The sequence below is a fragment of the Furipterus horrens genome, unplaced genomic scaffold (assembly GCF_987537825.1).
Source record: "Furipterus horrens unplaced genomic scaffold, mFurHor1.1.pri manual_scaffold_9, whole genome shotgun sequence".
Taxonomy (NCBI): Eukaryota; Metazoa; Chordata; class Mammalia; order Chiroptera; family Furipteridae; genus Furipterus; species Furipterus horrens.
The window spans coordinates 17014613-17038698 of NW_028327179.1; the positions used below are offsets into that span (position 1 = coordinate 17014613).

The 24086-nt window shown below is 38.3% G+C and overlaps 1 protein-coding gene across 1 annotated transcript in view; it reads right to left on the reverse strand.

Moving 5' to 3' along the window:
• The window catches only part of ITGB8 (integrin subunit beta 8), a 75745-nt gene that overhangs the window by 40624 nt on the left and 11035 nt on the right, over window positions 1-24086 (reverse strand). Inside the window, exon 2 of the mRNA XM_090287128.1 lies at window positions 6411-6496. Within this exon, the coding sequence (XP_090143254.1) occupies window positions 6411-6496 (86 nt within the window). The remainder of the gene's footprint in view (window positions 1-6410; window positions 6497-24086) is intronic.

The following is a 24086-nucleotide window of genomic DNA, read 5'->3' on the forward strand; positions in this document are numbered from 1 at the left end:
GGGAATATACTGTGTAAATGCCGCAGACAGAAAGAAGTATGTCTGGCTTGGGCAAGGAACAATAAGGAGGCCAATGCAGGGGCCAGAAATAATAATAATAGGAATAAAGTAGCTAACTTCTGTTGAAAAAACAAAACCTAAGTTATAAAAACATTGCCAATTTGACAATTAGGTTTGAAAAGGGAAGAAAAGACCATGGCATCAAAATAAAGAATGGAATGCTGCCCCTGCCCACCGCGGCCTACTTTCCACTTGTGTAAAAGAAAAGAATTTGAAGCCACACCCGTTTAATTTTTGGTGTTTTGTGGCATTTTAATTTCTTCTAATCCTTATGTTTTATTTTTTACTTTTTCTATAAGAAATACTCAAGCAAGCTCATACTTCAACTGTCTTCATCTAAAACCTCTTTGGTGATGATGTCTTGAGCTGTACACTTGAAACCTGTACAGTTTTGTTAATCAGTGCCATCCCCATACACTAAAAAAAAAAAAAAAATAACCTAGGATCAAATGTTGAGTTTCTAAATTTGGCACCAAATTCTATTGTATAAATTTAGTTATTTTGAGATGAATTGATATTTCCTCAGAAGTGTTTCATTGTATTTATTATATAACTTAAGTGTCCTAATTCTTTGTAAAATATATTACTTTATATTTAAAAAAATAAAAATATAAACTATTTGGAATGAAAAGCCCATGTTGAAGTTACCCTGCTTGCTCTTTTTTCAGCTATTACTTTTACCCTTTTAATGTAATCATCTAGGGAGATAAATAAGAAAAGTGTTTCCTCCTACTCATTTCTGAGTTTTTCTGACTTTCAAATTTGGCAATCTGTACAGAAATGAAAGAATTTTAGCATTTTCTTTTTGACAGTGAACATCCTTTGCATCATTAAAAAAATAATGATTCTCAAGAGAGAGAAAGGGAGAGAGAGACACACAGAGAGAGAAACATCAGCTTTGTTGTTCCACCTATTTATGCATTCAGTGGTTGATTCCTGCATATGCCCTAACTGGGAATCAAACCCTCAGCCTTGGAATATCGCGACAGTGTTCTAACTAACTGAGCTACCTGACCAGGACTGTACTGTATTTTAATATAATTATGCTCCAAGGCTGCCCTCTAAATGTCTGACTATGCAATCACAACCTGTATCTGACATATCAGGCAGGAGAGAGAGAGAAACTGGTAGTCTTTCACATATGTTAAAAAGGAATGTGAGGTATTAAATTAGGTAATATTAATAAGATTCTGTCTATCTTAAATATTTTTCAATTACCATATTTTTCGCTCCATAAGATGCACTTTTTTCCCCCCAAAAGTGGGCGGGGGGGAAATGTTTGCGCATCTTATGGAGAAAATATTGCATTACAAGCTGTGATGTGTATTACCTGACCTGTCAGTGAAGGATAAAACCATTGTACGGTCATTAAAAAAAAATGTGGCATTAGCAATATCTTAGATGGAACTGAAGATAGTATCACATATGAAGATAGTGAAGAAAGTGATATCAGTGATAGTGAGCAACTGAGCTTCATAAATTCTGACACTAGCGATGATGAGTTCTTGCAGTTCCCAGAAAACTAAGAGTACTTGAACCTTAAAGTTTCTCCTCATTTGTTAATGACAGTGATGGTGGTTCTTAATACTGCTGTTGACTGCTGTTCACTTTACATGGTTGAAATATTATTCTGTTATATTTTATTAAATATTTTAGTACACCATTTGGTTCAGAATATATTTTTTCTTGTTTTCCTCCTCTAAACCTAGGTGCGTCTTATGGTCAGGTTTGTCTCATAGTGCGAAAAATATGGTACTTTTATGTAGCACAGAGAGAAAGAGAAGGTAATTATAGAGAATTAATATGCTACACAAGAATGTAGGCAAATTGAGTATACAAAGTCTATCTAGAGAAAGTCCAGCCATTGTTAATACAAAGAGAATGGTTTGTGTGACATCGATGTAACGTGGCAGCCAAAGAGAGTGGACTGGAATGCGCATGCATCAACAATGACGACTTCACTGTACTAGTCAGTAGGGGTGGAAAATGCCATTGAGTGAGCATGTGTGCTATATGGCCATTGCATTCAAAATGACTGAGTGAACAGAGCAACGAATCTGCATCCAATTTTGCATTAAGCTTGAACATTCCTCCACAGAAACTATTCATATGATTTAGAAGGTCACAGCTATGGGCAGCTGGTGATTGGCAGCTCCATCACATGTTATGCAGTTTTTTGTGAAACATCCAATCACCCAGGTGACTCAGCCCCGCTACAGCCCAGATTTGGTGCCCTGTGTCTTCTGGCTTTTCCCCCAAATAAAATTACCTTTGAAAGGTAAGAGATTTCACACCATCAGTGAGTCAGGAAAATATGACAGAGCAGCTGATGGCATTTGGGAGAACTGTGTGAGGTCCCAAAGTGCCTACTTTGAAAGGGACTGAGGTGTCATTGTCCTATGTACAATGTTTCTTATATCTTCTTCAATAAATGTCTCTATGTTTCATATTACATGGCTGGATATCCTCTATACAGACCTCGTATATTCTGTACAAATTTTCTAGCAATATTTTTTCCTTTTTGTTTTTGTTAGAAAGAGAGAGGGGTGGGAGATGGGGGAGAGAAAAAGAGAACATAAACAGAGGTTTATAACACTTTGTTATTTATAGGACAGTTGTCATTCTTGTATTAGTACTAGTTATTTGATGTACTATATGGTACTAGCTTTGATTTTATTCAAAAGTCATAATAGTCTCTTAGCTTAAGTGCTTACAACAAACTGATCATTTATTTAGCTTCAAGGCATGAATACTAAAGAAAAAAGATACCAATAAAATTTCTTTAAACTTAAAAAAATCATTTCAGTTACAGTTAACCTTCAGTATTATATCAGTCTCACAGTGGTTAGATATTTATATAACTTAGGAAGTGATCACCCCAATATGTCTGATACCATACCTAATTACTACAAAATGGTTGACTATATTCCCTAAACTGTACTTTTCATCCTGTGACTATTTTGTTTGTAACTGCCAATTTGTTCTTCTTAATTCTTTCACCTTTTTCACCCAGCGCCCCAAACCCTCTCCCATCTGGAAACCATCTGTTTGCTCCTGTTTTGTTTGTTTATTTTTAATTCTGTTTTTTAAATTCCACATAAAAGTGTAATTATATGGTGTTTGTCCTTCATTGTATGATTCATTTCACTGAGAACAATACCCTCTAAGTCCATCCATATTGTCCCAAGTAGTAAGGTTTCATTCTTTTTTATGGCTGGATAATATTCCATTATATATATGTGCCACATTTTCTTTATTCATTTGCCTTTTGACTGGCTATTTAATCCATTTACATTTAAAGTAATTATTGATAGGTATGTACTTAGTGTCATTTTAGTAATTGTTTTCTGATTGCTTTTGTAGTTCTCTGTTCTTATTCTCTCACTGTCTTCCCTTGTATGTTGACAACTTTCTGTAGTGTTTGTTTGGATTCCTTTCTCTTTATTTCTTGTATATCTCTTGTAGTTTGGTTTGTGGTTTCCACATGCTTCATATATACCAAGCTGTGTTTATAGCAGTCTATTTTAAGTAACAGTTGCTTAAGTTCAAACACATTCTAAAATCACTACCATTTTTACCCACCCCTTCCATGTTTGTTTCTATTGTCATTATATTTTACTTCTCGTGTGTGTGTGTGTGTGTATCCCTTAATTTACTATTGTAATTACACATGATCTTTCTGCTTTTGCCTTTTAACCTTTGTACTAGCTTTAGTGTTGGTTGAGTCACTGCTGTTATTACGTGTTTGCCTATGTCAGTGAGAATGTTTTTCTCTGTGATATTTTCTTACTCATATTTTTAAATTTTCTTCTTTTTTGAAGAAGTCCCTTTAACATTTCTTATAATATGGCTTGGTGGTGATGAACTCCTTCAGCTTTTCTTTCACTTTTGACCAGCTTTTAAAATTACATGAATCAGGCTTAATTTGTTACTGTTTATCTCTTCTAATCACGAACAGAGAAAACAGCATCTTCCTTCCTTGTCCCTCCACCCTTGCAGATTGAGGCATAAAAGACGTCAGTTGCACGCATGCCTAAGTGGTGGTTGATCCTTCACAATTAAACATTACATTCTTTCTCCTGATGATGTCAGGTCAGCCTGTAACAAGTGGACAGCTCCTTCTGAGTCCTAACACCAGTTGCTTCCCCTAAGGTTTTGTTCTTATCACAGGCAATTCTCTGATTTTCCGGAACCTGAATGAACTGCTCCAGAGTCTCACCGAACTTCTTACAGTAACAACTCCCATTTTGTAAGCAACATCTGTTTGCCAAATGCTTCCCACATACTATTTCACTTAATCTTCACAACAGTGTGTCAGAGGTGCAGTTATTATTTCCATTTCCGAGCTAGGGAAAACAGCATCAGAGTGGGTAAGTTAACATGTCCACAGTTGCACAGTTAGAAGCTGATGGAAGTGAGATCAGAGTCCAAGTTGATTTCATTTCAGAGCCTGCTTTTTCAGCCTATAAATTAGACTACCCTTCACTATATAGAATGTTTTGGGACATGGACAAGTCATATCTGAATTTTTTTCTGAGATCCTTTTACAATGATTTGACCACCAGCAAACACAGGTTTGTCTTTCCTGCTCTGATAGCCACCCAGCTTTCCCCCTTGGCTTTCCTCCTTCCATTTGACCAGCAGTTCCTCTCAAAAACCCTCCTCCCCTGGCAAGACTGACATTGCAACTCCCACAATGGTGACTGTCCAGATTTTTCGTGCTAGCAGAGGTGTGAGATGGAGAAGGGGTCCCTCTGGAATTAGACATTCTATGTGGCCAGCATGACGCATTTAGCTGACAACTGGCCTTCTGAACCATGTTTTGAAAGTTCTTCTGAACAACACTTACAAAGTTCTCAGCAATTGATGTCAAGTTGGCACAAACTTCATGACTAAGGGTCTTCCTTAGTGATACAGTCAAAATCTAAAATGCAGTACTGCATTAGGGTCAGGAACTATCAAGCCATGACAAATGCTTGACGAAGAAAAACCAGGCAGTAAACTCTAAATTCAAAGTTATAGAGATGAGGAAAAGGATGCTCAGAGAATGGAATGAATTCTGTGGGGTCACTTGGCTCATAGAAAGTGGAAGAAATGAGGTTGGACCCAGAAATTTTGGAATTGCTCTATCTATCACATTGCTTGTCTCTTTGGGTTCTGGTAAAACACTGCTTAGTTTTGAATGACATTAATTTTCTCACTGGTAAAAGTCAGTCTACATTCAAGAAGCCTTGAGGCTGTCAGTAGGAGGAGTGCCTACTTTCAGACATAGCTACTGTTTTATGAAACCCTCTCATGCCTCTTTCTTGACTAACTTCATAGAACAAAGTAATGTCCATCATCCTGTGCTACTTTTTGGCTTTCTTTTTCCTCTTGGGGAATGCATAAGAGCAAGCAGTAATAGGACAGGTTGGAAAGATGATGGGAGGTGCAGTTTTTGAGCTCAACTAGAGGAGGTAAAGCTAGAGATTATTCTTCATGTCAAGCAAAAGGCCATTAAAGATCTATTTGTTTCCACTCTTAGGGGCTACATAACATAAATGCAAAATTACCTAGGCAGTCTCTCAAAAGAAAGCCCAAATTAGCAGATGGCTTCTTTATTGTAACTTATTATATGAGGTAGTTCTGATTGTAGATGACCAGCAACACTCACAGAACAACTTCAGAGCCAAGAAAGAAGGAATGCATTATACTTATTTTACTAAGAAGTTAGTGGGATATGTTTCTCGTGTTAGAATATAAAACACTAATTTTGAACAATAAACATTTCTGAATGATTTTCCATTCCACAGAATTTAGATATATACAATATCACACAAGAAGCACCACATGTCAAGAAAAGCACCCCTCCATTTCCCATAAGTAACTAAAGAATTGATGTACAGTGTCATGATGGAGTAAATCACTTATCTCCAAGTATTTCAAATAAAAACAAATGAAATACACCAATAAATTAGCTTGCCTTTCTTTAATAAGCAATGATCCAACTTGGATATATAACCTAATGCCCCAAGCTGCAGCAGGAATTTCACACGAAGCCTTCTGACCTAAAAAGTGACTATCTGTGTTTGCCAACTTTCTCTATGGAACAGATGGAAAACATAAAACGGTTTGCACTTTATTTCAAAATTACCATAATTTTCCTAATAAAATGGTTATACTTTATATTCAGCCAGATATGCTGTTGCCAAGCATAAAACCAAATAAAATTTTCCTAATGCTCATCAGTATTTTTTTCCTGATGCACCTTCAAGGCACAGAATGTCAGGGCAATGAAGTTGTGCTATAGAGAAGGGCAACCGTGAGGAAAACAGAAAAGCGCAAAGAAAGAAAGAGAAAAGTAGGCACACCTCTTGAGCACACCATCCGCATTCTGGATCCAGCGCAAGGCACCTGGTGCAGGACGCTGCGTTTGAAGATGCACATTTATTGTTTTCTGTAATGGAGGACAAAATGACGGGTTATGATATACTCTCCTATTGGGAAGTATATACAATTCTAGATCAAATGTTTTTTGAAAACTGAAATAAGCTGACCAATAGCTTTAAGGACATGACATCAAAAAATATACAACTTCTTTCAGAAAACTTAACCTGCGCACAGCCATTAATAGATAACTGCATCTCCTCGAGAGTTATTATTTGGTCTTATTATTTGGGGGAAATGCGATTTTAGCTAGATTTTGGGATTTGGCTTGAATTCTGCTGCAATAGTAGAGGACCCTCCAAAGTTTTTAATGTGCTGAGATTTCACTGTATTTCATGTTATTTGAACCAATGAGGTGTTTTTAGATTTAATTTTATTTTTCTTATAAAAGTAATCAAATACAAACCTCAATCTCAACATGTAAATCCATCTGAGTCATCATGAATGGACTTTCTGAGGAATAACTTGATGGGCATATATTGCAATTAACTTGTGTTAATATTGTAAGATTGATTGTTTTGGCTTTAAGGGTGTCAGAACCAGATATATGTTTCAGTATTTTAAAATAAAATTGGTAAATGGATCAGTTATTTTAGTTAATTTAATTTCTCTGACTGGATCACTCTACGATCATTACCAATTCACTTTTCCATTGATATCCACACTGGACTGTGACATTTTAATAACATAGTTGTACCTGGAAAATATTTACCTTTACCTCTCTAGCCACTTACTTATACCATTAAAAAGACTCATCATTATAGACTTAAATACATAAAATATAATAATGAGTCATAAATTATTTTATAAAGAATTTTTAGAGGAATAATCACATTCTTTCTATATTCTCCCTACAAGCTCCCTGCTCCCATCCTTTACTATTTGCTATGAAATGTCTGTTCCAAGGACATTGGAAACCACAGCATCCTTTCCTGCTCGCTCATTGGCACACAGTAAATGACGTAGTCATGCCGGCTATAAGCAGCTCACAGTCCAGGTGAGAGAGGACTGTATCAGTAAACAGTAAAATACAGTGTGAAAAGCACAAGAGAGATATCACCAAGGCCCTATGAACACAGTGAGGAGCTTCTCACGCAGCTTCAGAGGGATGGGCAGGGGTCAGGGAAAGGGCGTGTTTTAGGATGGCTCCCCAGAGGCCGTGGTATCTAGTGTGTTTCTTTGCCATCTCACTTTATTTCTTCTAATCTGTGTTTATATCTTTTTAAAAATGTAATAGGCATGAAAGAATACTGTGTGCACAATTACTCATTGACATGGTAGTTTGAAAGAGGATAGAGCCCACAAAATCTCTAGCTGTCTCCATCCAATTGGTTTATCTTTCTTCTTTTTCAACTTGCCCCAAACATTCAAGGATGCAGGATTAAAGCAGCTGTGACCTGGAGGTGGGATGGGAGTGGGTGTTGGCAGTGGGAAGAAAGCAAGAGGAACTGTGGGGGATAATCATAGCAGAAAGGTGCTAACTACGGTGATAGTGAGTACTTTCCTAGAATGTCCCAGACACCAATGAAGCTGAAAGCATCCTTTCCTAACATCCCTGCTGTTCTGTTACCTCCTCTCTGTGTCCCCTTGCACCCTTTGTACTTGGCTTTATGTCAACTTTTAAAATACAGTACCTAAAAATTCTTCACTAATATAGATGCACTGGCCTCGAATGCCAAGGACAAAAAATAACTAATGTTTGGGCTCCCTTTACTACCAGTGTGGCCACCTAACTATGAAGACTCCATAGCCTACAAACCTTCCACATAGTTTAGCCTGCAAAACTATAAAACCTGCTCATTCCTGAAGTATTCAGAAGAGGGAGTAACCTTTTTACTTGTTTCCAGAAAGAAAAAGAATTTAGGTCTAGAAATCAAGCACCTTTGCTGACCCAGGTTGACCTTTATCAACTCTTAAACTTGACCCAACTGGAACATGGAATTAAATTTATTACAGATCAGACTTGACCAAGCCTTTTACTGAATAGGTGGACTTTTGCTCTGGCAGTTAATACTTCAGTCTCCTGGAAGGGAAGCAGCAGATTCTATGACTCTGGTCTTCATGTTTGTAATGGTTTTCTGACTCTGTCCTAAGTGAACCCAGATTCAAGTTCAAATCAGGCACCTACTTCCATAGCAAAAAGGTTAATAATGAATGTAAAAGCAAAAATCTCTTTCCTTGGTCTTCCACTTTCTGATTGATTTCTTTAAAAAGTTCTGGGCCATCCTGTGTTCTCAAACGTCAGACACCTAAGGATGATGACCTAGAGGGATAGAGACTTTGGTTCTGTCAATATCTCCCAGGTTCAAAAGCTTACATTTCTTGAAGTCTACATAACTGCTGGAAAATAATCCCATAAGTGGCTATGGAGGAGGTGGGCCTTACGGTTCTGCAGAACTGGAGGAAGGCCATAAATTGAACTTGATGGGAATAGTGTCAAACTAATTGCTGGAGAGTGTCATGGTTAGACTTCACAGAAGACAAGCCAGATACACTTTGGTAAGCAGAATTTTAAGGATTTTATTTTTAATTTTAAAAGCTGCAAGTAAGTAAATACCTAATACAAAAATATCACACCAATTATAGCAATTCTTTATACTAAGTGGACATACTACCATGGGGGCTATTTGTCACTGTGTGTTAGGAATCTGTGTGCATCTGCCCTCACACACACACACTTCTGTGCAAACAGAAGTCTTTACACTGCACACACATCAGTGCATGACTTCTGTTTACCAACAAGAGCAGTTTGTCGTTTGCCTCGGGGCTACTCATTTCATTCCCATCCCTGATTGAACTTACAGGAAGGCTACTTCCCCAACTGGTTTCCTAGCAGCTTTCATTGCTGACACCTCATTAGAGGGTGTGCCCGAGTGCTTTTTCTTCCCTCTGTAATAGTGGTAGCTTCTTGTCCAGTTATTTGTTCAGTGATGTGGCATTAAACACCTTGTTCTTTATATTCTAGCACAATGTTTTCATTAAGGAGTTTTTTTTTTTTTTTAATGGATTGTACTGGAAATTCTTAAGCCAATGGAAGTAGAATGATAGTACTTTAAACCACATGTCCTCAGGACCTTCTTTTGTATCATGATTTGTTATAGGTCTAAGTGCCTCACAAATCACGTCATTAAAAAATGTGCTGCTATGACAGAAATCAGTAGAGAATTTAACATCATATTGTCAGTAAGTGTGTACATGCTGAATAACTTTATTCCTTCATCTCTGAGCATGGGCTGAGAGTCCCACTTTTTCTCATTTTTCTACAACTGGAGGTAACAGATGTGATGAAGTAGCATTCTAAACATATACTAGGAACACAGTCCCCAATTTCCATAGCACTGCTTCATAATAGCTACGTGCCCTTAGCCTAGTTACATAAATTCTCTAAGGCTTCATTTCCTCCACTGTAACACAGGGCTAACTATACCTACGAAGTTGGTCCAGAAAAAGTCCAGCCATTGCCAATACAAGAGTGGTTTGTGTGACATCAATGTAACCTGGCAGCTAGGGAGAGTGGACGGGAATGCACATGCATGACCAATGATGCCTTCACTCTACTAGTCAGTGGGAGCAGTAGGTGCCACCAAGTGAGCATGTATACTGTGTGGCCATTGCATTCAAAATGACTGAGCAAGTAGAGCAACAAATCTGTATCCAATTTTGTGTTAAGCTTGAACATTTCTCTGAAAATGTTCTGATTCAGAAGGTCACAGCGATGGACAACTGGTGAAAGGAAGCTTCATCACAACAATGTGCCCACTCATGCATCATGTCTCGTGCAGAGTTTTTTGGCAAAACATCAAATTATCAAGTTGATTCTGCATCCCCCCCCCAGCCCAGATTTGGTGCCCTATGACTTCTAGCTTTTCCCAAAACTAAAATCACCTTTGAAAGGGAGGAGATTTCATACCATGAATGAAATTCAGGAAAATACACGCAGCAGCTGATGGTGATTCAAACTATGTGAGGTCCCATGGTGCCTACTTTGAAGGGAACTGAGGCGCTATCATCCTATGTACAATGCTTCTTGTATCTTCTATCTTCTTCAGAAAATGTCTCTATTTTTCATATTACATGGCTGGAGATTTACTGGACAGACCTCATATGTCAAAATACTGATATGAGATGAAATGAGTAAGTATAAGCATGCCAAGAATAGTGCTTATGGTATAGCAGACACTGAGTACAGGGACTACTGTAGTGTTATTATAATTAATATTATGTAAGTTATATGCGTATATATACATATATGTATTCCCCCTGGCTGGTTTGGCTCAGTGGATTGAGCGTCGGCCTGTGAGCTAAGTGTCGCTGGTTCGATCTTCCAGTCAGGGTACATCAGAGAAGGAAAACTCTGATTTCAAAAAACCTCCGCTGCCTTGCGGCATACCTCTTCAGGGGAAAGGCTAAGGGAGTAAACCCCGACAGAAAATCCGGAGTCGGAGTCCCTAAGGCGGTTTGACGTTGTAGTCAACACCGGCAACTCCTGCGGCGCACCTGAAGCCAAGCTGTATTGACTCCGTCTTTCCCTTGGACCCTTCAGCTGCGAAGAGAGGGGGGGTCTGCTGCATGGGCAACAGCAGACCCTCCATATCACCCTGCCCAGGCTCTGTAGCTTCAGCTTCACTGGAGAGGACACTCCAGCGTCATCGCAAGATGTCGATTCAACACGGGAGGAGACAGATACCGTGTCACTCCCGAATCGGACTGCACAGCCATTCTCGGCAGTGCAGATAGACTTTTAAGAAGCTACACCATCGTCTCTCGAGATGGACGGCTGCCGACGACGACGACATATATGTATTCATATATATATATATTTGTACTTAATTCTAGCGTTAAAAAAAGGAAGGCATTATGTGTCTTTAAGCTTGTAAATGTAATTAGCTGTCTTTAAAATGAAAGTCACTTGGGTCATAAAAGCAAAGGTTTAAAAATACAGCTAATATATAAAAATACCTATTAGTTATTTAAAAATGATTCCTAAAACCAGTTTAGTCAAGCACACACACATCAGTCTACTCTATCACAGATATAATTTTGGCATGACTTTAATTGAACTTCTGAAAATGTCTTAGAATACCTTTACTTTGTTCACATTTTGCAAAGTGGACATTGACTTAATCTGAATAATTTTGAGGTTATTTCCCAGAATTAAATGTTTATAATGCATGGGAAATGACCTCTACAACTGTCTGTAATGAAATATAATAGATATCCACTGTTAACAGAATAGAGTACACAAAAATTAGGAAACTACATTTTCATGACACTCTCTTAGGTGTTCTTTGTTCATAGTTATCTTGAGAATGTTTAATATATAGAAGTGAAAGGAAAAAGAAAATAGACAAAAAAAAAAAACTAGAGAAGGCAATAGAAGATTCAATGTTAAGATTGGGCTCTTTCTGTAAATCAAGTGATCAGATCAGTGAAAGTTTTAGGAAACATTTTTAATGTTTTTCTGTTCTAAAGTCTAAACCACAAGAGTTTGACAAAGTTTAAAAGATGCCCATAGTTATCTGGAAGAAGGAACCGCTAAAACTGATAAACACTGTAGCCCTTGATTTTAAAAACCAATCATTCTAGGTTCTCTTTTTACTCCTAGACAAAATGATTTGTGAAAAATGAAGAAATGCGCTTTATTTTTTCCAGGCAGGATCCTCTTCCTAATTATATTTACTCTACAAATTAAGTTAAACTGGGATAATTATAAAAACTACTTCCTTTAAAAAAACAGTAAAGTAAACACTGCTAATGAGTACATATTCTACTTTGATAACATTCAAAACCAAGCAAATTGAACATACATAGAATAAAGTTTGGAGTTTATCTTTGGGGTTTCCTTACTCTAGATGTACATCATGCACATATATATTTTATATTTATCTTCAAAATATGTTACCTATTAAAAGCCCTCTTTTACCCATAAATTTAATATATGCTATCATCTGATAAAAAGAATCAAAACAAAAAGATAGATTAGTGTTCTAATCATTTGCCATTACCTAGTTATTCCAAATTTTGATTGAGGAATTGTTTCCTAAAAGCGCCTCCAAACACATAGGGAGGGAAGGGGTAGTTAAGGCTACTTCTTGGAAAAGCAGGCACAGGAAACAAAATCAAGGTCAACTGGAAGCATGGGGAGCTCTCTGGAAAAGGTAGATCTGAGTAGGAGGTTCTAAAGAGCTAGGTGTGTACTCAGGGGAAGGTGGTCCCTGAGGCAGTATCTCAAAGCAGAGGCAGTAAAACTACTGGTATTTCTCTTTCTCCTAGTTTTTTAGTCCCTTGAACTTCATAGAAACACAATACAAAACTGCATTTTTTTGTTTATTAGCATTTTTATTTGCTCTTTTACTTAGCATTCAGAATATATAAAACAAATTTTACTGTTGAAATAGACAAAGAAGATATAATGAAAAGAACTAAAATAATACATTTGTGGCAAAAATCTTACTAAAATATTTTTTTGCGACAAATGCATATTTCAGCTGTGTTCAGATACAATTAGATGAAAAATTCATTTTAATTACTGTAGTTTCCTACAAAATTATACATTCAGAAAGTACTGTTCCTTAGCAACAAAACCCAGCCTAGAATATTCCTCTCTTCTGCCTCTACCATATTGTTTCAAACTTATAGCAAATAAGCATTCAGTTCTTACATATGAAAATGACTACCTTTATGGAGAAAACCATTTTGTCTAAATAGCCTTACCTCTACTTGCACTTGAAAAAACATATACCCATATTTATGTTTAGGGAAAAGCAGCTTGGATTCATTTCTTGTCTTCTCTGTCAGTTTTTCCCGTGATTAGATTTGAGAGTCTAACGGTATATTTGGAGGAATAGGTGCTGGTATGATAACGTTCAGTCCTTATATACAGGCTCAGACGAAAGGGTGAGGGAAGATACCACAAGAAAAACTAATTGTCTTCGCTCCCCAGAGGAAGAACCTGAGAGAGAGACGCTTGGCAGGTGATTCATTGAAAAGGGAGGTGCGATAGGAAGGTCAGGACCGGGCCAAGCGCTAAGCAAAGACGAGAGTGCAGCTGAAGTTGCCCTCAGCCTGATTGCACCCAGAACTGAGGGCACAAACGGCACGACAACGTTGTGTCACTTTGGGGCAGGGGGGCCTGGCTTTTATACCCTCATATCAACCTGTCATTGGTGAGGGCAGTTGGGACGGGGCTGAGGGGTTAGGGTGGGCTAATCTCCAGACACCTCTGAGCCATGTGGCTGGCTTTGATGGAGATCAATTCTTTTGAGAAGGTGGCAGCTGTGAGCCATTAATGGCCAGAACTCAGAGCAGCTGGGGATACTGCACCAGCCCCTATGAGAGAATGTCTAGACCAGCAGCAGCCATCTTCAGACCTAAGGGAGCTGTCCTCACAGAAGCCAGTGCTAAGGTGGCAAAAGGTAAAGGGGCCGGGGCCACGCACGTCACCATGAAGTTGCTGCTCCCATTCTGGGTTGTCTCTCAGAACTGTTTCTAACATAAGAGGAAAATTCAGCTGAGTTTCGATAATAAGAGAAAGACTTGAGCAGGATTAATGTAAATGCTTTTTTTAGAAGAATATTACTTTACATGAAATATACCATACATTTTGATGAGATTTTTTTTTTTCGTGTTTTCCTTTTCCTTGGAAAAGTAAGACTACTAGGCGGTCAGTTCGTGGAGGGACAGGTGCTGACATGTTTTCTTTAGGCCCAGAATCTGAGCCCAGCACCTGGAACTCACTCAATAAGTGTGTGATGAACAAATGATATTCTAAGTTGAGATCAACTTGGCAGTTTAATTTCTTAGCTTTTAGCTCTTGATTATTTACATTTTAAAATAACCTTCATTTCTAAAACCTATTTATTGAAAAAGGCAATACAATTACATTTATTTAATGATCCACAGCTGCATGAACTCATCTTGATGTTTCCAAATATGAGAAAAACAAACATAGCTAAGTGACAAATTTCTTTTCTTTATAGTTGGGTTTCTGATCTTGTACAGTGCCATTGATTTATTCTAAAGCACAGCTAGTTAAACTCAATATATGATAAAATAATTGAAATGAAATAGCACTTTTTAAATGCTACCATTATCCAATGCAAAAACATGAAATTCACTTTTTTCCCTTATTGCTCAGAGCTAAATCCAATTTCAATTCAGCAAGTCCCCTCTCCCTGCAAACCCGACCCCCGCAAGGTTGAGTAATTTATTTCTGAGCAGAACTTCCTTATAATGCCAATGTTAAGAATTAGCACTTTATCTTTGCTTCTCATTAACCAGGTTTATTAGGCTTTTATTATATGTAATCTTTATGTTTCAGAGACAAGTTTCAGCCTTCCTTGTTATCCAGCATAAAGATTTTTGGAGACCCAGCGGGGTGGGGGTGGGGCAAGCAAGCCACTTTGAACACCGGGCAGGTTAAAAATTGTTAGGGCAATGCTACACATTCCATCAGTCTGCCCTGCCCTGTTTGGGGCAATCCCGACATGAGTCAGAACTTAAAGTGAGCTGAGATGGCAGAAATCAAAACTCTACTCATGGTGGAATTTATAAGAACCATTGTGAAGCCACTGATAACGCTCATTTGTCTTGAAACAGGTCATCACAAGAAGGGTGCTCAAGTAGGGTCATACCATGAGCTTTCATTGTTACTCATGATACACACATTTTAATCAACTTTGCTTTGAAAAGGTTCGGAGTGCAGCGCCCACTGGGTGACTATAATTTACGGTCCACATGAGAACACTGTGGAAGTTGAACGGGGGCGCTGCGGCAGGTGTGCACTGGAACTCCTCAGGTGAGCTGGCGTCTAAGGTCCACCTACGTGCACAGTGGTTTGGTGGTGTAGAACAAGACGTAAAAACAATGATCACGGCACCCCATGCCAAGGTGACAGGACATGTGAAAGCAGAAAGAGGACGCTGAAGTCAGTGATGAAAGAATCACACGAAGGAGGGTCTGACAGGTTTTGAAGGGTAGATACAATGCCGAAATCTGGTTAAAAGTCGTTTGTTTTTAGATTAGAACTACACCTTGATATATATTCATGGATGTGGGAAAGAAATGAAAGAATATTAAGAATTGCTGTCATTTCCACTTGAAAATGACTTTGCAGTTCATATTATTTGCTAGACATGAAGTTTCTCTTGGTGGGCCAGCCAGGTATTCAATATACAACAGTGACCATTCCCAAAGAGGATCACATTCAGTTTTGCGGTCGCTTCTTTACCTGAGTATATCAGCTGGTCTTCTGACACTCCGTCACCTGGTGGGAATTTGTGAGAAAGGGGTAGAACCTCAGGAAGAAAGAAGGGGTTCGAAACACAGCCCCTCTCAGTATAGCTTCAGACTTGGAGCTTCAAAACGGATCAAAATCCTCAAGATGCAAGGAGGGCTCCAGAGGCCCCGGAGGCAAATTCTGGTTAAAGCTGCATTTGTCTAACTTGGAAAAGCAGTATTAGTCATGTGCTTTGTGTCTTGTTTTAACTGGAACTTTTCCATACATTCCAACTGTCCTGTTTATGAGGCACACTCCCTTTTTATAAAAGCCAAAATATTCACCAGTTTCCCACTCTGTTGCTCTAAATAATGTTTTTATTCTAACACACTAGCGTTCCAAGGGCTCTTCCTATTTTCCTCTCTAACTCTTGGCAGGTATGAATTTCCTTTTCCCCGACAAAAAAAAAAAAAGAAAAAAAAAGAAAAAAAAAAAAAAACACACCACAATTCCGGTCAAAACCACAAATGCTGTAGTTAAGGAGGTAAAAGAAATGCCTCAGGAGAGTAAAACATTCATTTTCTACGTTACAGTTTTCAAACCTGAAGTTGTATCACAGGTGTGCACTTTAGAGCAGCAAAGAAACACCCCGTATTGTAGAGTTTTGCTTTAAGTAAAAAAAGAATAATAATAAATTAAAATCCAACCTGAATTTGGTTTTCCTATAATTACCTTTTACTCTTGCACTTGAAAAACTGAATCTATATATACAATAGGTTTAAATTAGAGAAAATAAAGAGTACTTATTAAGTGATGACTCCGTTTTGGGTCCTATAGCAAGCACTTTATATGCATTATCTCATTGAAACTTGATGAAAATCCTGTGAGGGAAGCATTACCAGGCCTATTTAACAGGTGGGGAACTGAAGCTTAGGTGAAGTATCATCCCGAAGTCACATAGCTGGTAAGTGCAGAGGCCAAGTTTGAACCCAGTTCTGACCACAGAGACTTTTTTCTTCTTAAACACTATTTATGCAATCAGGAGTAGCATAAAGAAAGATAATTATACCAAAGTATGATTTAAAACCTTTGCTGATTGTACTATTATTAGTTCTTAAGTGATGACTCAGTAATAATTCTCATGTAGGTCAAGACCTTTTACACAAGTAGTTTGTCATTACTTTTCCTGTCATCTGTCCCACTTCAGAGGTGAAGAAGATAGATTTCCCCCATAGGATTATTTTCTACCCTCACTGCCAAAGCCCTCCCTAAATGCTTCAGTGCCCTTTTCGAAATTCATTTTGTTAAGTGCCGGAATTAGACTGGTTGGCACTCTTCCAGGATGGGGGAGCGCTCCTTCATTTACAACTGCGTTTCCCCAACCTCTTGCCAGGGGATGGCTCAGGGCTGCATGCTAATTAGCCAGAGGCACTTGAAATGATGTTTGTAGTTGCTGTTTCCATTTGTGAATTTCCAGTTCTCCCTTGGAAGCCAAATCTGGAATAGGGCAGCAGACAACTTGTTCTATTCTCTGCCTATCCTCTGACCTTGGCTTCATAATTTAACTTTGCTGAAGTTTTGCTTCCTTGCTGATGAGGTAGGGAAAATTCTCCTCCTCTTTATGTGCTACATTCATCCACTGAGTTGTAACAACACTTTAAAAAGTAGAGTATGAGTTGAATGAGAACATGTGCTTTATAGCATGTACAAGTATGTTAATTTATGGGGCAGTTTTTAGGATACAATGTATTTTAATAGGGAAGGATTATTTTAAAAAGCCATCCGATACCCAATCTGTCAGGTATATCAGTTGCCCAGTAATGTAGAATCACTCACTGATTTGTGTTTTAACATTGTCCAGCAAGGAGGCACAAGCAAACTTTTAGAAGGATGGAAGTGTTCTGTATGCTGATTGTAACAGTAGTTTCACAGGTCCACAATCTGTCAAAACCCATTGATTGACACTTTCAATAGATGCAATTTATTGATGTAAATTATATCAAATTTGATTTAACTTAGTACTTAAAATTTTACTTTTGAACTCAAAGGAAATTCTGAATTATAATAAAAAGATTTTCACCTAAACATTTTATAGGATAGAAATGTAATCTTTTATAATACTTTCATTACTTTAAATTATTTCAGATACTAATTGCCCAGTTTAATTTGATAGGCAGGAATTTTACAAGGTCCTTCTTTATACATATATATCAATTACCTACATTTTACTTCATAATCTTAGTGTGTACTTCCTAAGAGCAAGGATATTCTCTTACAAAATCATCATAGAGGTGGCTAATTCAGGACATTTATTATTGATACTATATCATGAACTAATCTATAGTTCATTATAATATGAAATTCTTATCCCATACTCTTCATATTTCCCCAAATGGTCCAACTATTTCTCCTTCACCAAAACTCAGCTTTATCAGATTTCATCATTCTTTGGGTAAATCTCCAACCAATGCTTTAACCTCCTCCTTTACACCGGCTGCCTGTAGAATTTCCCTCCTATCTCCCAACAGTATCAACTTCTATTCTTTCAAGGTTCAAAGCTCTTATTTAGTAGGTCCTTCCTCATCTTTGTTATCATCACCAGATACTTTTCTACAATTTGCAATGTAGTCATCACCTTGCTGACAGTTTTCTGCCTCACTAGATTCCATATCGTCGTCCAAATAATCCCCACATCACACTACCTTCACCTTGGACAGAGTCTTTGGGGATTCTTGGGGCCAGCGACTGTGGTGGGGAATTCTCGTGAACTAAAGGGGCCACTGGATCATGAAACCATGAAAGAGTTCTTAGGCCCAAAGACCATAGAGAAGCAGGTGACAAATTCAGGAGGAGCCAAAGGATGGGACAGAAGACAGGCTCCTGACCCAACAATTCTAAACACAAAGGTGAAAATAAACAGTAGATCAGACATAAATGGGGTGATGCAACAGCTTAAATCTTAGCATCTGAAGCTGCCTTTATGGTGGAGTACTCTCATAGGCATATTAAAGATTGGGTCTCTTCCAAATTCCTTTCTTATCTCACCTAGCCCCTAAGCCTTGCTTTTATGCATCTCTTTTTGACTTTCCATCATCGTTTCTCACATTCTCCATTCTAATTCTTTCTCCTGAAATCCCCAAACTCTTCCACCAAGTCATCATACTTAAGATATGACCCTATCCTTACCTTTGTATTACCTAGGATATCTAAATAACTTTACTTTAAAAATAAAATAAAATTGTCTTTGTTCTCTTTTCAGAGGGAGAAGAATTTTCCTTCTTGACAAGATCATTCCCTCTCTCTGTCTAGTGAATTGCTCACCCAAAGACAAATGATGATTTCCTAATTTTATTTAGCAACCAGCTTTTAGCAATGTTTAAGTGTTCTCCATCTTTTAACAGGGAGTAGGCACTTTATCACTTCTTCCATTCTCACAACTAATTATCTTTCTATATCTTTGACTATTTGTACTTCTCTCTAAACTAATCCTTGATGGCTTCATAAACTAACATGACTTTAAGTTTCACCTCCTTGCATATAATTACCAGTAAGTATCTGTAGTTCCAAATTCTCATCCATGTTTCTGTCTTGAATTTTCAACAATCTGCTGGAAATTCCACTTAGATTCCTGCTAGAACTTAAAAATCTGTAAGTCTCAAGTAAAAATTATCTTCCTATCCATTAGTAGCTCTTCCTGACTTGACTGACATTTCTGTTAATTATGTTATTTTCCTGGTTATTCTGCTCTACCTCTTTCTGGTCAACCTTGACTCTTCTCTGTACCATAATCCTAACAACTGTTAGTCACCAAGACTTTTTTTGGCTTTTACCTAGGCATCGTTAGTATCCATCTCTCCATTAGTGAACTTCCACCCTAGTTTAGAAACATATTTACCATTTGCTTTATTGTAACAACTTTTCCAGAGTCTTTTACTTCACTGTCTACCACTAAGATTCATTATAAACATCAGTGCCAGATTCACTTCCTGATACACTGTCCTTAAGGTATCACGTTACCGCCTAAGTAAACAATCAAATAAAAAGCCTTTGATGATTTATTTCCTGCTACCTTGAAGAGTAAAGTTCAAACAAATCTACCTATGTCTAACTCTGTGCTGTCTTCCCACTTCTTCCCCTATGCCCTATGCCCTGACCCGTATGTATGCCTCCTCTCTCCGCTTGCCAGGCACGTCCTGGGTATTTCCCTCTTTGCAATCCTTCCACTCCAGTATGCAATTCAGACACTTATCTCACATACACATCTCTGCCATCATTTCCTTCCTGTTCCCTCCAGATGTATCTGAGTTCTCCACGTTGGAATCCTTTTAAAATTTGCATTGTGATTATTACATTCTGCATTGAATTATAGTTATTTATATGTATGTTACTTAGCTACTTGTGTTTTGTTTAGTTAGTTGTATGTTTTGCACATGTGTATGTAATTTACGTATTACACATATGGAAATATATTTAGCAAGAAACAAACTCCCCCAGGAAGGAGATGATCTTAGGTAGTTTAGGAAGTCCTCAGTAAACCCTTTCACTTCCAAAACATTGTTAGTTTGTGCCACCTTCAGGTATAACCCTCAGGTACTGTGCTTCCTCAGACAGCCGGCTTCATCGTCTGGGTCAAGGGTGTCCCAAGGCATTCAAAGCAAGTCCATCTCCCACTTGGCAGGAGATCAGGTAAAGTGAACCCTGTCACACCAGAAGTAAATCAGGCTTCTTCAATCCCCATCCCTTCCTTCCACAGGAAACAAGAACAAGCCCCAGGGTCTTCCCCTCCCTCTCGCCACTCAGAGGCTCACTACCATATCTGCCTTGAGGACGCAGAGACTAATTTCACTTATTCATGTTGAGGTGAGTCCCTTCAAGGAAGCTAAGACTTGCAGATACCCCTCTTTTTTTTCCCCATGTGCTCTAATCCCTATAGGGCTCTACAGAATCTCTCTTTCCCTGTCTTTACGCCTTTACAACCTTCTGTTAATTTTCCCATTTCTTCTTGCTTTTATGCAAACTGGCTCCTCCTGAGGATGGGTCTTCCCTTGCTGATCTCATGAATAATGGCTGTTTCTCCCACAAACATCAGGATGCTGGGCCTGGAGGCAGATAGCGACCCTCCCTAGTTCTCATGGCCAGGGTATTCCCTGTCCCAGCTTCCACACCCTGAATTACTGCAGGCATTTCCTGGCCTTAGGGTGATGCCTCCTAATTTCATGAGAATTCTGACTCCTTGCTTGTTATCATACTCTCCAACAGTGCTCCTGTTTCAGTTCTTGGAAATTTCAGTATATATGCAGATCATCTTTGCAATACCCAGATGTCTCACTTCCTTGTTCTCCAATTATTTTGTCCTCCTCTCCGATTTAACTACTTGCTTCCGTGACCATAGCTTTAGGCCTTGTAATTAGCAGTAACTGCGACCCCTCTACAATCTCAGTTTCCCAGATCACCCTCTCTGGCCGCCACCTCCTATCTTCTTCTTTCTTTTTTTCTGTTTCAAGTATACTTTTATTTGGTAAAGCCTTTACATTTTTCATTTCTTTTCTCTTGTAGTTCTCAGTAAATGCTGAAGTTGTTTAAGAAAGAATACACAGGGGTGGACAAAAGTAACTTTATAGTTGTGAGTATGCGAGATAGTTTATTCTCGTATTGTTAATTATTTGTTATTGTATTATTATTATTATTATTATTATTATTATTAACCTACTTTTGCTTACCTCTGTATTGGAAGCTATCTCTACTCCTATAACTGGTTCAGCATTTTATCTTATTTCTTTTTTTATTGTTCTGTTACAGTTGTCCCACTTCCCCCATTGCTCTCCACTGCCCTGCTCCCCCCCTCCCCCACAGTCAATCCCCATCATGTTGTCCATGTCCATGGGTCATTTATACTAGTTCCTTAACTAGATCCTCCCCCCCTTCCCCCCCTTTTCTCCATGCTCCCTCCCCTCTGGTCACTGTCAGCCTGTTCCTTTTCTAACTAACGCCTTGTAGGATCTTGACACCAACAAACTGCCACCTCCAGTCTTTCCATCCTCCCGCCTGTTTGACATTTCTTACATCCCTTGATATTCTCTATTTTCTTGATTCCTTCTCCAGTTATCCACAAGGCGAACTCTGTCACTGCCTTCAAAACTTTGCTCAAACATCCCCTTTCTTAGTTCGATCAATTCCATTTAGTGCATTTAAAACAGCAACTCCCCCTGCCTTCTCTGCTGTTTTCCACAGCACTTATCAATTTCTAATCTACTATATAATTACTTATAATCATGTTTACTTTTTCATTTTTTGTTTTTTTTTTAAAGGTTTTATTTATTTATTTTTGGCGAGAGGGTGAGGGAGAGAAACATCAGTGTGGAGAGAAACATCGATCAGTTGCCTCTCACACACCCCCAACCAAGGACATGGCCCACAACCCAGGCATGTGCCCTGACTGGGAATCGAACCAGTGCCCTTTTGGTTTGCCAGACAATGCCCAACTCACTAAGCCACACCAGTCAGGGCATGTTTACATTTCATTTTATTTCTCCTGCCTCCAAAATGTAAGACTCGTGAGGACAAGGTTTTTTGTCCTTTGTTTCCTAAGATCTTTTACATACCTTAAACAGTGCTTGTCACACAGTTATTGATGAAAAATCTCTGTTAGATGATTAGCAATTATTGGATTTTAGTTTAAGCTGTAGAATACACTAGATTATAATGTATGTTTAAATGCCAAAATCTTCCTTTAAAGTATTATATCATTGAGGTAGATGCTGCCCTTTTCCTATTTCCCTCCATACTTAGGGACTTGGCTTACATACCACACTCTAATGGGAGAAAGCAGACCACAGACAAAATAGAATCTAGACAATTTCTAGTTGATTAAACGTTCTATTCATTTTGTCTGTAGGCTGTCTTCTCCCATTAGAAGGTAACTCCATGAGGGCAGATATTTATTTATTTTGTCTACTGCCCTATTCCCAGGGCTTAGAGCAATATCTGGTACTTTGTAGAGACTCGGTGCATATTCGTTGAATGAGAAGGTGAACGCATGTCTCCTCTGCATGACCAACATGTCCCACGTCCTCTCTGTCTCTGACTTGATGGATTTACTTCTGTGTCGCTCAGATAACTTTCTTTCTCTCAATCAACTCTGGAACTTAGCTCAGGGTGCCTCCTCTTAAGAGGGAAACTTTGTTCTGTTATTGCACATTCTCCCTCCGATCATTATTCTCAGCTCCCCAACACTCACACATAACACTCTTTGATATCCCTACTATACTCACTTGATAAATTAATACGTATATTTCTTCCCCTCTTTACACACTCACTTAACGAGTTGGATAATAGCTGAAAACAATGCAATTAGTCATGCATACTATTACATTGCTTTACATTGATGTATTTTATGACAGTCTTTAGGAATACACTCTGCCTAAGAAGGTGAACCATATGTATAGTAAAATCTGCGTAGTTGGAACGGTCAGTTAGTCAAGCTTTCCACTGTAATTCTTTGCTAAAGCATAGGAAACATTAAAACTACTAATATTTAGAGGAGACATCAAGGTTCTGTCTTGGTGTCAGGGTACATTTGACCTACATCCTGTCTGAATCAGAAGGAGTCTAAAGCCCTGCAGCACCAATGACCCAGACCACCCACATTAGCTGCACATCACTCTCTTGTGCTGTGTACTCACACCAGTCCTCTAGCTCAGCTCCCCCGTCTGCACGACATCTTACTTCTCCTCTGTGACCACCATAGCTAGCTCAAGCCAAAAGTACCGAGTAGGTGCTCAAGAAAGATCTTTTGATTTACTAATTGAATGATAACTGTGAGGCTTTCCTCAAATCTCAAAGGCTGAATGCTGTACTTAACATGACAAGAAATTTTATAAATATATCTTCAAAAGATTTTCAAGAGTCAAAATATGAATAATCGCAGATTTAATTAACTAAAATACCACCATTCTTGTACCTCTAAATCACTAGGGTTTTATTATAACTCATTTTTACATTCTCATGGGTGCTCTGTTAGATTATTATAAGATTTTTTGATTACAGAGAAGAGGATATGCAAAGATTAGGTCAAAAAAGGAAAGGATATCATCATCTGGGAAGAGAAAACAGAAAATTCCACTTCTTAAGGAACTTGAAAGTTGTAATGACTTGGATAACTTTCATCCATCCATGAATTACCAGTAGTTATTTAATACCTGCTATCACTATGGCATTATGCAGGGTATTAAAAATAGGGAACTTGCAGCTTATAGAATAACATCAAATATGGACATATGGCAGAACACTAACAAATGTGCTGCAAAAAGGAACAGGCAGCAGATGACAGGAGGATGTCACCTCAAGGGAAGACAGGGAGGGTCAGTGAAAACTTGAGGAATTT